The 15,881-nt window shown below is 48.0% G+C and overlaps 1 protein-coding gene across 2 annotated transcripts; it reads right to left on the reverse strand.

The window, feature by feature from the left end:
• Positions 1–3,885: 3,885 nt before the first annotated feature.
• On the reverse strand, positions 3,886–14,105 carry inka2 (inka box actin regulator 2). 2 transcript variants are annotated; one of them, XM_055654857.1, is made up of 2 exons: positions 13,889–14,105; positions 3,886–8,501 (listed from the first exon to the last, which is right to left on the reverse strand). In XM_055654857.1, the coding sequence occupies exons 1-2, from the start codon at positions 13,922–13,924 to the stop codon at positions 7,473–7,475; spliced, it is 1,065 nt and encodes a 354-aa protein (XP_055510832.1). In that variant the 5' UTR covers positions 13,925–14,105; the 3' UTR covers positions 3,886–7,472. The 2 variants fall into 2 exon arrangements, with proteins under 2 accessions (XP_055510832.1, XP_055510833.1); XM_055654858.1 differs by lacking the exon at positions 13,889–14,105 and adding an exon at positions 11,620–12,020.
• Positions 14,106–15,881: the final 1,776 nt, after the last annotated feature.

Genomic DNA, 15,881 nt, shown 5'->3' on the forward strand with positions numbered 1-15,881 from the left:
CTCGTCTCCGTTCTAAATGGCTTACTCCTTATTCTTAAACTGTGGCCCCTGGTTCTGGACTCCCCCGACATCGGGAACATGTTTCCTGCCTCTAGCGTGTCCAAGCCCTTAACAATCTTATATGTTTCAATGAGATACCCTCTCATCCTTCTAAACTCCAGAATGTACAAGCCCTGCTGCTCCATTCTCTCAGCATGTGACAGTCCCGCCATACCGGGAATTAACCTTGTAAACCTACGCTGCACTCCCTCAATAGCATGAGTGTCCTTCCTCAAATTAGGGGACCAAAACTGCACACAATACTCCAGTTGTGGTCTCACTAGGGCTCTGTACTAATGATGTTATTTCATTGTGACCTATTTGCTCTCATAGGCCCACCACTGGGTTTCCTCGCTTGGGTAATTTACAGTGGCCAATTAAGATGGCAGGTTGGTGCAGCGGTAGAGTTGCTGCTCATAGCGCCAGAGATCCAAGCTCGACCCTGACTACATGTTCTGTCTGTACAGAGTTTGCAAGTTCTCCCAATGACCTGCGTGGGTTTTCTCCGGGTGCGCTGGTTTCCTCACACATTCCAAAGACGTCCAGGTTTGTAGGTTAATTAGCTTCGGTAAAATTGTAAATTGTCCCTAGTATGTGTAGGATAGTGTTAGTATGCGGCGATCGCTGGCTGGCGTGAACTCGCTGGGCTGAAGGGCCTGTTGCCGCTCTGTATCTCTAAACTAAACCAAACTAACCAGCACATCGTTCGAATGAAGAAACTCTTCTTCAGACTTTTGGGCTCCGACCAAAAGCTCATCCATCCTTTTTCTCCAGAGATGCTGCCTGACCCACTGAGTTACTCCAGCACTTTGTGTCTATATTCCGTATAAACCAGCATCTGCAGTTCCTTCTTACACAAGGAACTGCAGATACCGGTTTACTGCACAAAAGGACCTAGAGTATTGAAGTCACTCAGCGGGTCAAGTGTCATCTCTGGAGAACATGGATAGGTGATGTTTCAAGTCTCGAGACGGGTCCTGATCCAAAACGTCGCTAATCCATGTTCTCCAGAAATGCTGCCTAACGTGCTGAGTTACTCCAGCACTCTACATCCATTTTGAGAGATGTTGTACATTTGAATTGAACCCAATAAAATGGGTGGCGCAGTGGTAGAATTGCTGCCTTACAGCACTTGCAGCGCTGGAGACCCAGGTTCCACGGGTGCTGTCTGTACGGAGTTTGTATGTTCTATCCGTGACTGCATGGGTTTTCTCCAAGATCTTCGGTTTCCTCCCAGAGGTTTGTAGATTAATTGACTTGGTACAAATGTAAATTGTCCATAGTGTGTGTGGGATTGTGGGATAGTGTAAGTGTGCGGGGGATCGCTGGTCGGCACAGACTCGGTGGGCCGAGTGGCCTGTTCCCGCGCTGTATCTCTAAACTAAACTAAAATTACTCAAATGCAGTCTCTGAGGATTTTAACCTTGCCCTCACATCAGGTTGGGAACATCACTCCATCACCTATTTGCTAACATGTATCCCATGATGCCAATGGCAACGTTGTTCTGATTGGGGATGTTTGGGCGGCAGCAGTAGAGTGTCGCAGCAGTAGAGTTGCTGCCTTACAGCGTCAGTGACCCGGGTTCGATCCTGACTACGGGTGCTGTCTGTATGGAGTTTGTACGGTCTCCCCGTGACCGCGTGGGTTTTCTCCGGGTGCTCCGGTTTCCCCCCACACTCCAATGACATACAGGGTTGTAGGTTAATTGGCTTCTGTAGATTGTAAAATGTCCCTGGTATGTGTAGGATACTTCTAATGTGTGTGGGGAGATCGCTAGTCAGCCTGGACTCAGTGGGCCGAAGGACCTGTTTAAGTCTGAAGTGTTTGATGGAGTAAAGTGCAAAACGAGGCCTTTTCTGCATCCCATGGTCACACAAAATACAACCAGATGGGTCTGTAATGCCAAACCTTCAAGACCCAGGTGTGTAGGAAGGAACTGCAGATGCTGGTTTAAATCGAAGATAGATACAAAATGCTGGAGTAGCTCGGCGGTTCAGGCAGCATCTCTGGAGAGAAGAAATGGGTGACGTTTCGGGTCGGGTCAGGTCTGAAGAAGGGTCTCAACGCATCCTTCTCTCCAAAGATGCTGCCTGTCCCGCTGAGTTACTCCAGCATCTTGAAGACCCAGGATCAGTTTTCACCGGATTACAAAACCACAACTCCAACCCCTCCCCAAAACCTTCTGAAAATGGTCTTTCTTTCAAGTCTCCACCATGGTCCTTTGCAAAATTGCCTTTCATATTAATTTTCATGTCACAGAAGCAGGTAGGCCTTTTGTCCCATCCGGTACACTCTGCCATTCCATTATGGCTGATCTATCTTTCCTTCTCAACCCTATTCTCCTGTCTTCTCCCCAGAGCCATTGACTCCCTTACCAATCTGCCAATTTCTGCGTTAAAAATATCCAATGACCTGGCCTCCACAGCCATCTATGGCAATGAACCACAGATTTCCCACCCTCTGACTAAAGAAATTCCTCCTCATCTCCTTTCTAAAGGTATATCCTTTATTCTGCATCTCTGCCCTCTGGTTCTAGACTCTCCCACTATTCAATACACGAGTGAAGCCACTCTTCATCGAGTGGCAGGCAAGAGTGGAAGGAGTCTATTTGACCCATGGTGGCCATGCAGGCATTTTCAGAAGTGCTGTTCACTTAATCCTACCTGCTCTTCCCCGATACTAGGCGACACGGTGGCGCAGCGGTAGAGTCGCTGCCTTACAGCGCCAGAGACCCGGGTTCGATCCTGACTACGGGTGCCGTTTTTACGGAGTATGTACGTTCTCCCTGTGATTTTCTCCGGGTGCTCCGGTTTCCTCCCACACTCCTAAGACCTACAGCTTTGTAGGTTAGTTGGCTTAGGTAAAATTATAAACTGTCCTTAGCGTGTATGGTAGTGTTAGTGTATGGGGTGATTGCTGCTCGGCGCAGACTCGGTCGACCAAAGGGCATGTTTCAGTGTTATATCTCTAAAGTCTAAAAATACTCATGCAAATTTCTTCTTTCAACTCGTGTGTCTAATTCCTTGTTAGACCTCTGGTTACTGATGCAATTGCTTGTGGGAACAGGTTATTCCTAACTATCAATACCAAGTTTTAACACCTGAACTGTGTGTCTACACTTTACTGCAAGAATAATCTCAGTTTTCCTGTCTCTCCTCCATCCCTGGTTTGGCTGTACTGTCTTGCTATACTGACAAGTCACAAGTTATAGGAGTAGAATTAGGCCATTCGGCCCATCGAGTGTACTCCGCCGTTCAATCATGGCTGATCTCTGCCTCCTAATCCCATTTTCCTGCCTTCTCCCCATAACCCTTGACACCCGTTCTAATCACTAATTTGTCTACCTCTTCCTTAAACATATCCACTGACTTGACCTCCACAGCCCTCTGTAGCAATGAGTTCCACAGATTAAAGGTGCTGTCCCACTGTACGAGGTAATTCAAGAGCTCTCCCGAATTTAAAAAAAATTCAAACTCATAGAATATACGTAGCGGGTACGTCGGAGCTCGGGATGTCTGCTAGCGGCTCGTAACGCTAACAGGAAACGTGGTTAGCTCGTGAAGACTCGTGAAGACTCGTGAAGACTTTTCAACATGTTGAAAAATGTCCACGAGAGCCCCGAGTACCGATGAGTGGCTGTTACCATAATTCTCCGAGTTCGACTCGGGGGAAACTCGGGAGAACTCTTGGATTAGCTCGTACAGTGAGACAGGCCCTTAACTACTCTCTGACTACAGAAACTCCTCCTCACCTCCTTTCTAAAAGAGCGCCCTTTAATTCTGGAGCTACGACCTCTGGTCCTAGACTCTCCCACCAGTGGAAACATCCTTTCCACATCCACTCTATCTATATTCTATGCCTTTCATTATTCTGTAAGTTTCACAAGTGACTCCTGAGTGAACAATAATCCTGGAAATAACTTCAAAATCCGCCCCTTCTCCCATGCCATGGGATTTATGAATTATTTGCAGGCTTTAAGTGAAGTCTGAGTGGATTTTTACTGACAGCCATTTCCAGTGCAGAGTGGATTAAGCCAGCAGAGCTAAAGGATTCGTGAGCAATGTCAGATTTCTAATGCAACATGTCCCTTGCATTTACTTAATGGTTGCAAAATGTCACAAGAGCATTTCCAGCCTAAAATACCACAAGGGTTATGAGGACACGTGACTAACAGAACAGTTGGGAGTCTTATAAGGAGCATCATCAAGAGGTAAAGTTGGAGTGGTTTTGGAAGGAATTCCAGCGGTTAGGATTAGGCGTGTCAGTGATGGAGATCTGATGCAAAACCAGATGTTTGCAAGAATGAAGAGAGTGGAAGTTGGGGAGAGTTCCAGAGAGAGAGAGAGAGAGGGTTCCAGGGAGTTCCAGATGGAGACAGAGAGAGAAACATAGAAACATGGAAAATAGGTGCAGGAGTAGGCCATTCGGCCCTTCGAGCCTGCACCGTCATTCAATATGATCATGGCTGATCATCCAACTCAGTATCCTGTACCTGCCGTCTCTCCATACCCAGAAAGAGGGAGAGAAGCAGAGATAGAGACAGAGAGAAACAGACAGACAGATACAGAGAAACAGAGAGACAGAGACAGAAAGAGGGAGAGAGGCAGAGACAGAGACAGAGAGAGACGCAGAGACAGATAGACAGAGACAGAGAGACAGAGAGACAGAGAGAGGGGGAGAGGGAGACAGAGAGAGTTTGGAGAGTGGTCTTGACCCAAAACGTCACCCATTCTTTCTCCCCAGAGACGCTGTCTGTTCCGCTGAGTTATTTCAGACAAAGGAGGACCCGGTGTGTGATTCTTTGTAACTTTGTCAGTGCCCTTTGTATGGCGACTCCTTGCATACCTTGGGCGCAGAGGTAGAGTTGCACCCTTACAGCGCTTGCAGCCCCAGAGACCCCGGTTCGATCCTGACTACGGGTGCTGTCTGTACGTTCTCCCCGTGACTGCGTGGGTTTTCGCTGAGATCTTCGGTTTCCACCCACGCTCCAAAGAGGTACAGGTTTGGAGGTTAATTGGTTTTGGTTTGTATACTTGGTATAAGGGTAAATCGCCTCTAGCAATTGTAGGCTTGTGTTAATGTGTGGGGATCGCTGGGTGGTGCAGACCCAGAGGGCCGAAGGGCCTGCTTCCATGCTGAATCTCTGGCTGTGTAAAATGAGGAATGTCACTGTGACTCGTCACATGGAACAATAAAATATCATTCGTTAATTATGGGCACAGTCAATATTTATTAGATCTTCGAGCTCCATGGCCCCTGAGGAGAACAAGTTAAACCGAAAGGTCTGCACAGGCCTGGATATTATCTCGCAAAACACCTCACATTACACACTACATCCAAGTATAAACAGTCAAATCCAGTCTAAGCAAAACCCCAAACTCCAATGCTTCATTCCACTCATTCACAAACTACACAATACTACACTCGCTACTCTCATCCGTTACATGGATAGGACAGGTTTGGAGGGATATGGGCCAAACGCAGGCAGGTGGGACTGGTGTAGATGGGACGTGTTGGCCGGGTGTGGGCAAGTTGGGCCGAAGGGCCTGTTTCCACGCTGTATCACTCTATGACTCAATGTCAGATGAAGTGGTCGTACCACCATTATGACGTTGAGAATATGTCCCATTCTTGCTACCTCAGATGTGGCGCCTGAACTGTGATGTGGGAACAGGCGGGTTAAGCTAAAGGGAAAGACAATACTCCTCCTGGGGTATATTGTGTGCAGTTTTAGTCTCCTAATTTGAGGAAGAACATTCTTGCTATTGTGGGAGTGCAGCGTAGGTTCACCAGGTTAATTCCCGGGATGGCGGGACTGACATATGATGAAAGAATGGATTGACTGGACTTAAATTCACTGGAATTTAGAAGGATGAGAGGGCATCTTATAGAAACATGTAAAATTCTTAAGGAATTGAACCGGCCAGATGCAAGAAAAATGTTCCCCATGTTGAGGGAGTCCAGAACCAGGGGTCATAGTTTAAGAATAAGGGGTAGGCCATTTAGGACCGAGACGAGGAAAAACTACATAGGGGGTCACTGAGAACAAAGAGGGACCCGGCAGGGGTGGGTGGGGTGGACAAGGGGTCGCCAAGAACAAGGAGGGACCTGTTTGGGGGGGGGAGGGAGCCGGCGACGGGAGGGGCCGACGAGAACTAGGAGGGACCCAGTGGAGGGGGAACAACGAGAGACCATCGGGACTCTAATGAGTACTAATGAGTGAATTGTGACTTTGTCAGCACCAGGTACGTGGAGATCTTTGCGTGCTTTGTGTATGGTGTGCTGAAATAAAGAATCTCACTGTCACTTTGGCAAAATATGTGACAATATGATATCATTGAGTCACTGAAGAGAGGGTGATGGTGCAAAGACCCATGTGAGACTGGGTTACTAACGCATTGGGACTATAAAGGTTTCACGTCCCATCTCTGCTCTGGAGTCCGCGGCCCTGATATGGGACATCAAGGAAACACTCCAGTCGGCCCCAGCAGTTTTAGGGTGGCACGGTAGAGTTGCTGCCTCACAGCGCCAGAGACCTGGGTTCGATCCCGACTGTCTGTGCCGAGTTTGTACGTTCTCCCCGTGACCTGCGTGGGTTTTCTCCAAGATCTTCGGTTTCCTCACACACTCCAAATACGTTCAGGTTTGTAGGTTAATTGGCTTGGTATAAATGTAAATTGTCCCTAATGTGTGTGGGATATTGTTAATGCGCGGGGATCGCTGGTCGGTGCGGACTCGATGGGCCGAAGGGCCTGTTTCCGTGCTAGGCCTCTAAACTAAACTAATACGTTTTCAGTGTGTCGGACGTTTCTAGGGATGCGGAAGAGGATCAGAAGATGGAATTCTTACAAGTCTGGGGCCAAGCACATTATCCCATGATGAACAGTAAATGGGTATCTGACTCAGATGGACATGAAGGACCAATTGCATCTTAGCGCTGGGACATTGGACATTGTACCAAACGCCCTTTTGACTGAAGTGGTGGAACGCGAGCTACATGGCATCTGATAACCTCACCGCTGAGTTACTGGATGTGGGGTCACAGTACTGATATATCTTTTGGAAATTCCACCAAGGGGATAAGCATAAAGTCTGAACGTGTTTCGTCCACCAACGACCCATTAAATAGTCCTGACAGGATTCGATCAGGGACACTCAGACATTTGAAATAAAAAAAAGGCGTTGATTTAAAAAAAAACTGTACACAGTGCCAGTGTCAGGGGTTGTGGGGAGAAGGCAGGAGATTGGGGTTGAGAGGGAAAGAAAGATCGGCCGAATGATGATTGAATGGCGGAGTAGACTTGATGGGCCGAATGGCCTAATTTTTCTCCCATCACTCACGAGCTTATGAAGTTGGGGAGGAGGGAACTGTGAAACATGGCAAAGGAAAATTAAGTGCAAATCTGTTCATGTCTGTGGTTGGGATTAATGTTCAGACCCAGACCACCGTGTTGTAGTCAAACTGAGAGTGCGTGCCCGCCGTGGGCTTCCTGGTACAGGTGCTGGCACGGTGGCTATGTTCCTCTGGGAGAGGGGTTCCAATCCCAGGACTATCCACAGGCCGGCTGGGCTGAGTGCCGTTGCCTCGCAGTGCAAAGTAAAAAGTCACCTTCTGCTTGGTGGTCTTGCTGGAGCGCTTGGAGATGGCTTCGGAAGGGTTGGCGGGCGGCGCCTGGGCTCGCTTCCCCTTGTCCGGCCGCACGCTCCTCAGCAGCTTCTTGAAGATGTTGGCCGTGAGGGTCAGCTTCTTCTGGAACTCCTGGGACTTGGTGAGGAGGGGGAGATGGTCTCGCCGAGCCGGGGCAGCCTGGGACATCTTCTCCAGTTCGGGAAGGTCCAACCAGTTGCCCACCAGGTCGGCGAAGACGTTGTCTCCCAGAATGAGAGGTTGCCTGTTCCTGCTCTGGGAGAGCAGAGAGGAGGTCCAGTCATTGGATCCATCACTGGCCTGGGTTGGCCCACCACCAAGTGTTTTGCTGGCTGCGGGAGGCCGATGGACTTCTGTTGTTGTGGCCGCCAGGTCTCTCCTCGGCCCAAGGTCCACTCTGGTTGTATCTGCTCCATCCTTGAGACAGTCGGAAGCCATGGACGATGTTGCTGGCCTCTGTACCTCCTGGTGGGGAACCTCTTTTGGATAACCCTGTGACCAGCCACTAGCCGGCATGTCCACCACCAGCCCAGGGGAGGCCACGCTTGGAGGCGGGATGGCGCTACTGATACCGGGATGGCTGGACTTCCCCTCCAGTCTGCTGCCCAGCCAACGCTGCCTGACCTTGGATTCCTCCTTCCCACTTTTCAACCGTGGTTGGTGATGGATGAGATGCGGAGGCTGGTTGTGCAGTCCTGATATCTCCAGCTGTTCCAAAGCTGTCTGCACCTGGAGAAGCTTCAGTTCCTGCAGGGCGCCCATCATACTGTTCATCTGATCCTGAAGGCCATCTCCTGCTTCCTTCATGGACTGCTGTCAAAACACATTCACACCGTTAGCACAACCCCATTATATCACCAGAGACATTGCAAGCGACTCACCGATGGCCATCGGTGCCAGCTCTAATCTGTCCTGTACCTTTTCATATCCCTAGATTCCCTCGCCCCTGACTCTCAGTCTGAGCAAGGGTCTCGACCTGAAACATTATCTATTCCTTTTCTCCAGAGATGCTGCCTGAGCCGCTGAGTTACTCCAGCAATTCTGTGTCTGTCTTAGTTTAAAGCCAACATCTGCAGTTCAGCATTTTGTGTCTATTTAGTTTAGTTTAGAGATACTGCGCCTTTCGACCCACCGAATCTGCGGCGACCTGCGACCCCCGCACACTAACACTATCCTACACACACTAGGGCCAATTTACAATGATACCAAGCCAATTAACCTACAAACCTGTACGTCTTTGGAGTGTGGGAGGAAACCGGAGATCCCTAAGAAAACCCACGCAGGTCACCAGGAGAAAGTACAAGTTCCATACAGATTGCACCCAGGGTCAGGATCGAACAGGTCCCTGGCGCTGTAAGGCAGCAACTCTACTGCTGCGCCACTGTGCCATCTATCTTTGAATGAGCTTCCAGTGGAAGTGGTGGAGGCAGGTTCGATTTTATCATTTAAAAATAAATTGGGTAGGTATATGGACGGGAAAGGAATGGAGGGTTATGGTCGGAGTGCAGGTAGATGGGACTAGGTGAGAGTAAGTGTTCGGCATGGACTAGAAGGGCCGAGATGGCCTGTTTCCGTGCTGTAATTGTTATATGGTTATATTGTTAAACCGGTCACTGCAGTTCTGAATCTGGAGTCTGGGGAAGGGTCTCGACCTGAAACGTCACCCTTTCCTTCGACCCAGAGATGCTGCCTGTCCTGCTGAGTGACTCCAGCATTTTGTGCCTATCACCAGTGTAAACCAGCATCTGCAGTTCCTTCCTACACATCTGCAGTTCTTTCCTACACAAAAGCTTTTCGCTGTCTGAAGAAGGGTCCCGACCCAAAATGTCGCCTATCCGTGCCCTCCCGATTTCTGCCTAACCCGTTGAGTTACTCCAGCACTTTGCATCCTTTTGTGCAAACCGGCATCTGCAGTTCCTTCCTACATACTCAATATTGTCTCCATTGATTCATGAAATGCAGAAGACTCGCGTTTTACACACGCCTCCGCTCCTGCCTGCTTCCCTTCCCATGAACTTACATGAAGCACCAAATAGTTATTTTCTATTTGTGTAAACGGATGTCAGGATTAGTACGACAGTAACTATGCCCGTGGGCTCAGAGTGCATTGAGTATTTGCAATACACAACAATAACTCCTTACCCAACCACGCAAAACATGGGTTTCTGTAAAATTGAGAGGAAAAAAAAGAACTGCAGATGCTGGTTTAGTTCAGTTCAGTTCAGTCCATTGTCACGTGTACCGAGGTACAGTGAAAAGCTTGTGTTGCGAGGTATAGAGCCAGCGGCAAGACAATACATAATCACAATCGAGCAATTCAGAGTGTATCGATACAAGATAAGGGAATAACGTTTATAGCGAGGTTATGCCAGCAATCGAGGATATTCTGAGTTTTTAAGAAGGAACTGCAGGTGCTGGAAAATCGAAGGTAGACAAAAGTGCTGGAGAAACTCAGCGGGTGCAGCAGCATCTATGGAGCGAAGGAAATAGGCAACGTTTCGTCCCGAAACGTTGCCTATTTCCTTCGCTCCATAGATGCTGCTGCACCCGCTGAGTTTCTCCAGCACTTTTGTCTATCAAGGATATTCTGAGGGTCACCAATGAGGTAGTTCGGCTCCCTGGTTCAAAAGAAAGGGACTGGTGAAGGGTCACCCGACCGGAAATGTTACCTATCCATGTTCTCCAGGGATGCTGCTTGACCCGCTGAGTTACTCCAGCACTTTGTGTCTTTTTTTTAATAATAAGAAATTCAGAGTGGGATGTATGTGACGAGCACTTTCAAGGGTTTAGTTTATGGGAAGGGAATGGCGTAAGTGCTTTAACTTCTAACTGGGATCACAGGCCAGTGCTGTAGCCAAATTGGACGAATAGAGGTGAAGTGGCCTGGAACTCTACTCCTTATGCCCCTGTCCCACTTAGGAAACCTGAACGGAAACCTCTGGAGACTTTGCGCCCCGCCCAAGGTTTCCATGCGGTTCCCGGAGGTTTTTGTCAGTCTCCCTACCTGCTACCACTACCTGCAACCTCCGGCAACCACCTGCAACCTCCGGGAACCGAACGGAAACCTTGGGTGGGGCGCAAAGTCTCCAGAGGTTTCCGTTCAGGTTTCCTAAGTGGTACAGGGGCATTAGAGCACAGGAGGATGAGGGGTGATCGTATAGAGGCGTCCAAAATAATGAGAGGAATAGATCGAGTAGGAGCACAGAATCTCTTGCACAGAGTAGGGGAATTGAGGACCAGAGGACATGGGTTCAAGGTGAGGGGGTGGGAAGGTTTAATTGGAATCTGAGGGCTACCTTTTCCATAGAAAGGGTGGTGGGTGTTTGGAACGAGCTGTCAGAGGAGGTAGTTGAGGCTGGGATTATCGCAACATATAAGAAGCAGTTAGACAGGTACATGGATAGGACAGGTTTGGGGGATATGGACCAAACGCGGGCATGTAGGACTGATGTAGCTGGTACATGTTAGCCGGTGTGGGCAAGTTGGGCCGAAGGGCCTGTTTCCCGCGCTGTGTCACTCTATGACCATGTGAATGTCACCCACCCGTTTCAATGAAGAATTGCTTTGAAACTTGATGCAAAGTTACCGGGTGAAAGTGCGTCCGGGTGAGGTGGGGGGGGTTTATAAACAACTCATCCCAGTACAATTGGACCCGACAAACGCATCCCTGCGTTGATATATAAAAAATAGCAATGGATACACACTCCTCCAGCAAACGGGGAATAGTTCAGATGCCTCTCTAGCTGAGCTAAACGCACACGCACACGCCCGTATCTCTATATATAACGTGTTACAGCACTAGCAATCCACTTCACTGACACTAATGCATTCTCGCATGCAGCGCGCAGCAGTGGGAGCGGTATTATCCTGCACACTCACTCGCTCTTTCGACTGAACAAGACTTAAACAGCCCCACCAGAACAAAGCCTACCTCTTGTGTAATTGACAATACGGTGCCTGATTTAATGCACTATCTTCTGCCGGCCCGGCGCACATCCACAACACTGTTGGGGGGCGAACGAAGATCTTTTTTTGTTCAAAGAGAAACCTTGTTTTATTTATAAGAGTCTGCTGATTGACACGGAGCCTGCTTACAAAGACAAGCCCATCAAATGGGGAGGAGAGGAGAGGAGGGGAGGGGGGTCATACATTGGAAGGGTGGCGTTTGATTAATTAGAATCGCGTTTTTTTTTAACGCTTTCCATGTCGAGTCAAAAGCTTTATCCAGCCTAATGTTCCACAGAAGCTCGCCCGCCCCCATTTGAAACAAATAAACTCTTGTTTTGTTTTGCTTTGTATATGAAATACCGTCTGAATATGTCAATTGTAGCTCCGAGGTTAATTTCTCAGGCGCTGCTGGTCTGGGCTGCCCCGGGACATATTGTTCGGACACTTTATGTGAAAGTTTCCTGCATTGACCAAACAGCTGAAATCAAAACGAACTGTCATGCTTTTTTAAAATGTGAGATAATATTCGGGGGTAGAATGGGGAGGGGGGGGGGGGGAGGAGAGTTTGGAAATGGGCTTTATTTTGGCTCAAAGGGGTGTGTGTGTGTGTGTGTGTGTGTGTGTGTGTCTGTCTGTGTGTGTGTGTCTGTCGTGTGTGTGTGTGTGTGTGTGTGTGTGTGTGTGTGTGTGTGTGTGTGTGTGTGTGTCTGTGTGTGTGTGTATCTGTCTGAGTGTGTGTGTGTGTGTGTGAGTGTCTGTGTGTATGTGTGTGTGAGTGGCTGTGTGTCTAAGTATGTGTGTGTGTCTAAGTGTCTGTGCGTGTGTGTGTGTGTGTACGTGTGTGTGTGTCTGTCTGTGTGTGTGTGTCTGTGGCTGTGTCTGTCTGTGTCTGTGTGATGTGATTTTAACGGGATACTGATCACAAAAGCCACTGTTTAGTGGCGAGACAGAGGGACAGTGAAATGCTTACACGCTAATACTTTTATTTCGAAAGCATTAAAGCGAGGAAACCCAACGTGAAAACTAGAAACACTGTCTTCAATGCCAACTATGAATCTTATTTAAAAAAAGCAGCGATTACTTTTTTTTAATAAAACGCTGGTAAGTTTCCAAAATCCCAGAAAGTAGAAAGGAAATTAAATTTCTCGTTTGGTTATATTTCAAGAGAGCTTGATTATGACACCAGCTTCCAAGTCTTGAAAGAATTGTTTCGCTTAGAACTGAGCCGTATCCCTCCTCTCCTCCCCCCCCCCTCTCCCCCCCCCCCCCCCCCCCTCCCCTCTCTCTCCCCCCTTCCTAACTATCCTAGTTTGATTCAGAAGGGATAACTATCCTAGTTTGATTTTATTGTGGTTTATTGGGTGGTGGTAATCATTATATCAGCCTCCTTATCCTTGTAAACGGGGAGGCTGTGGAGAGTGGGAAGGTGGGGAGGCAGAAGGGGGGAGTTGGGAATGAAGGGGGGGGGGGGGGGGGAAGATAGGAGAAGAAAGACACGAAAAGCTGGAGTAACTCAGCAGGACAGGCAGCATCTCTGGAGAGAAGGAATGGGTGACGTTTCGAGTCGAGACCCTTCTTCAGACTGAGAGTCAGGGGAAAGGGAAACGAGAGGCATAGACGGTGATGTAGAGAGACATAGAGCAATGAATGAAAGATATGCAAAAAAAAAAGTAAGGATGATATAGGAAACGAGCCATTGTTAGCTGTTTGTTGGGTGAGAGAGAGAGAGTGGGTCTTGCTTTAGCCGATGGGTGTGAATTTCACCACTGAGTCCCACTCTTATAACTACAGCGTCCCACCAAACTGAAAACACAACACAACACAACAAAATTAGCATGCAATCCTTTAGTGTTAATTTATACATTATAGAAATCACGCCTTCTCTCCCCGTGAAACAAAAAGGACAAGTGTTAACGAGCCTATAGAGCATTGATTTCCATTTTAACTCCACAATCCACAAAAAATGACTTACATTTGCAGAGACGCGTTAGAATTTCGCGTTCATTTGCGGTTTAAATTCGGGCAGATGGGATGATTCTAACACCTCCTCACGGTCTATTATCCCGAAAGTAATTAAGTGAAGGAGACAGGGAGCCAGTGGTCTGATATTTGATGTATAAATAGGCGCTCATTTTCATAACCGCGACTGCACACGATGAATAACTCCACAGCCACCATCCACGTTACTGTAGAATGTAAAACACCAAATACCAAAAAGAAAACACACTCTCGTATACAGTAATCCATCTTACCAATTCTTGCTTCAAACGACGAAGACTGTTGTCCATGATCCCTGCTTTTTTTTAAATCGTGGGAGCCCTGAGTTGAGCAGCGGGGAGAGGGGGGTGAGAGGGGGAAAAAAGTAAAACTGTTAAAAAAAAAAATCAGCGCCGGAAAGAACTTAATACACTCCACGTGTCCATTGAGCAGCGAGTGCGGTCTCCGGTACAGTGTGCCAGCGAGTGTGAATCAGACGAAATGGGAGGGGGGGGGGGGGGCTGCTATAGAACTGAGAGGTTGTCTTTTCATAGATCCACTGATGTTTGCTCGAATCTGTACACTGTAAGTGCTTGGTGTCAGATTACCTTCTCTCAGCTCTGACCTATTGATCACTTCCTCAGCAGTTCACTCTATTATTTTCTCCTTCTGACTTGGCAGTCATTTTCAACTTCTGTTTTATTTTTAATGCAGATCCAATTCTCCATCTCACCCTAATAAAAAATACAGACACACATTTCCCGCTATCTGTTACCCCAGCGTCCCACTGTAAAAGTTCTAAAATTGTGTTATCTTTCGGTAGAAAAGACACAAAATTCTGGAGCAACTAAGCTGGTCATGTGTAGGAAGGAACTGCGTATGCTGGTTAGAAAATACACAGGAGATAGACTCAAAATGCTGGAGTAATTCAGCGGGTTCAGCAACATCTCTGGAGTAAAGGAATAGGCGACATTTCGGGTCGAGACCCTTCTTCAGACTGAGAGCATTCTGAACAAGGGTCTCGACCCAAAACATCATCTATTCCTTTTCTCCAGAGATGTTGCCTGATCTGCTGAGTTATTCTAACATTTTGAGTCTGGCAACATCCCCGGAGACCATGGATAGCCGACGTTTGGTCTGAAGAAGGGTCTCGACCCAAAACATCATCTATTCCTTTTCTCCAGAGATGCTGCCTGACCTGCTGAGTTACTCCAGCACTCTGCGTCTTTCCCTGGTAAACCAGCATCTGCAGTTCCTTTACTTCTACATCTTATCTCTTGGTAGTCTTGTTTTGCCCTTTGTTAGCTGAATGTCATTTTCTCACACGAAGGATATTTGAAGTCAAAATCTATAACCCAGGAATGAAAAAAAAGTGTTGCACAAAGGAGGTGGCTCCGTGGGTAGAGCTGCTGCCTCACAGCGCCAGAAAACCTGGTTCGATCCTGACCTCGGATGGTCTGTGTGGTGTTTGCACGTTGACCCTGTGACGGCGTGGGTTTACTCTTAGTGCTCCGGCTTCTACCCACATCCCAAAGATGCCTGGGTATGTTGGTTAATCGGCCTCTGTAAATTGCCTCTAGTGTGTTAAGGAATACATACAAATGGGGGGGGGGGGGGGGGACACACATAACATAGACCTAGTGTGAATGGGTCGGCATGGACTTGCTCCGATGAGGGCCTGTTTCGGTGGTGTATCTTTCAATCAATCAATCGATTAATCAATAACTGCAAAGATCAATGTTATGCTGCAAAGTTAGGCCCGACCATTAATGGTTACAGAACTGACAAAGACATGAGTTCGGGTATGGATTAGGCAAGATCTACTAAAATAAGCCGAAAGGGAAATAATCTCTCCCTGCTCCGATGAGGAACACCAGCTCCCAGGTGTTCTCAGTCAACTGGAGCCGAGACACTGAACTCTGCAAATTAATTGATCCAAGGATTCACTTGGAGGGAAGAAACAATTGCTTAAATGCCTTAAATATTGGCTGGAGATGCTGCCATATTGTTTAGTTTAGTTTAGAGACACAGCGAGGAAACAGGCCCTTTGGTCCACCGAGTCCGCGCCAACCAGCGATCCCCACACATTAACACTATCCGATGAACCTACAAACCTGTACGTCTTTGGAGTGTGTGAGGAAGTCGGTCTTGGAGAAAACCCACGCAGTCACGGGGGAAAACGTACAAACTCCGTACAGACAGCACCCGTAGCCGGGTTAGTTACAGTTTAGTTTATTGCCACGTGTACCGAGACACAGCGAAAAGCTT

This window comes from Leucoraja erinacea, chromosome 24, assembly GCF_028641065.1.
Source record: "Leucoraja erinacea ecotype New England chromosome 24, Leri_hhj_1, whole genome shotgun sequence".
Lineage (NCBI taxonomy): Eukaryota > Metazoa > Chordata > Chondrichthyes > Rajiformes > Rajidae > Leucoraja > Leucoraja erinaceus.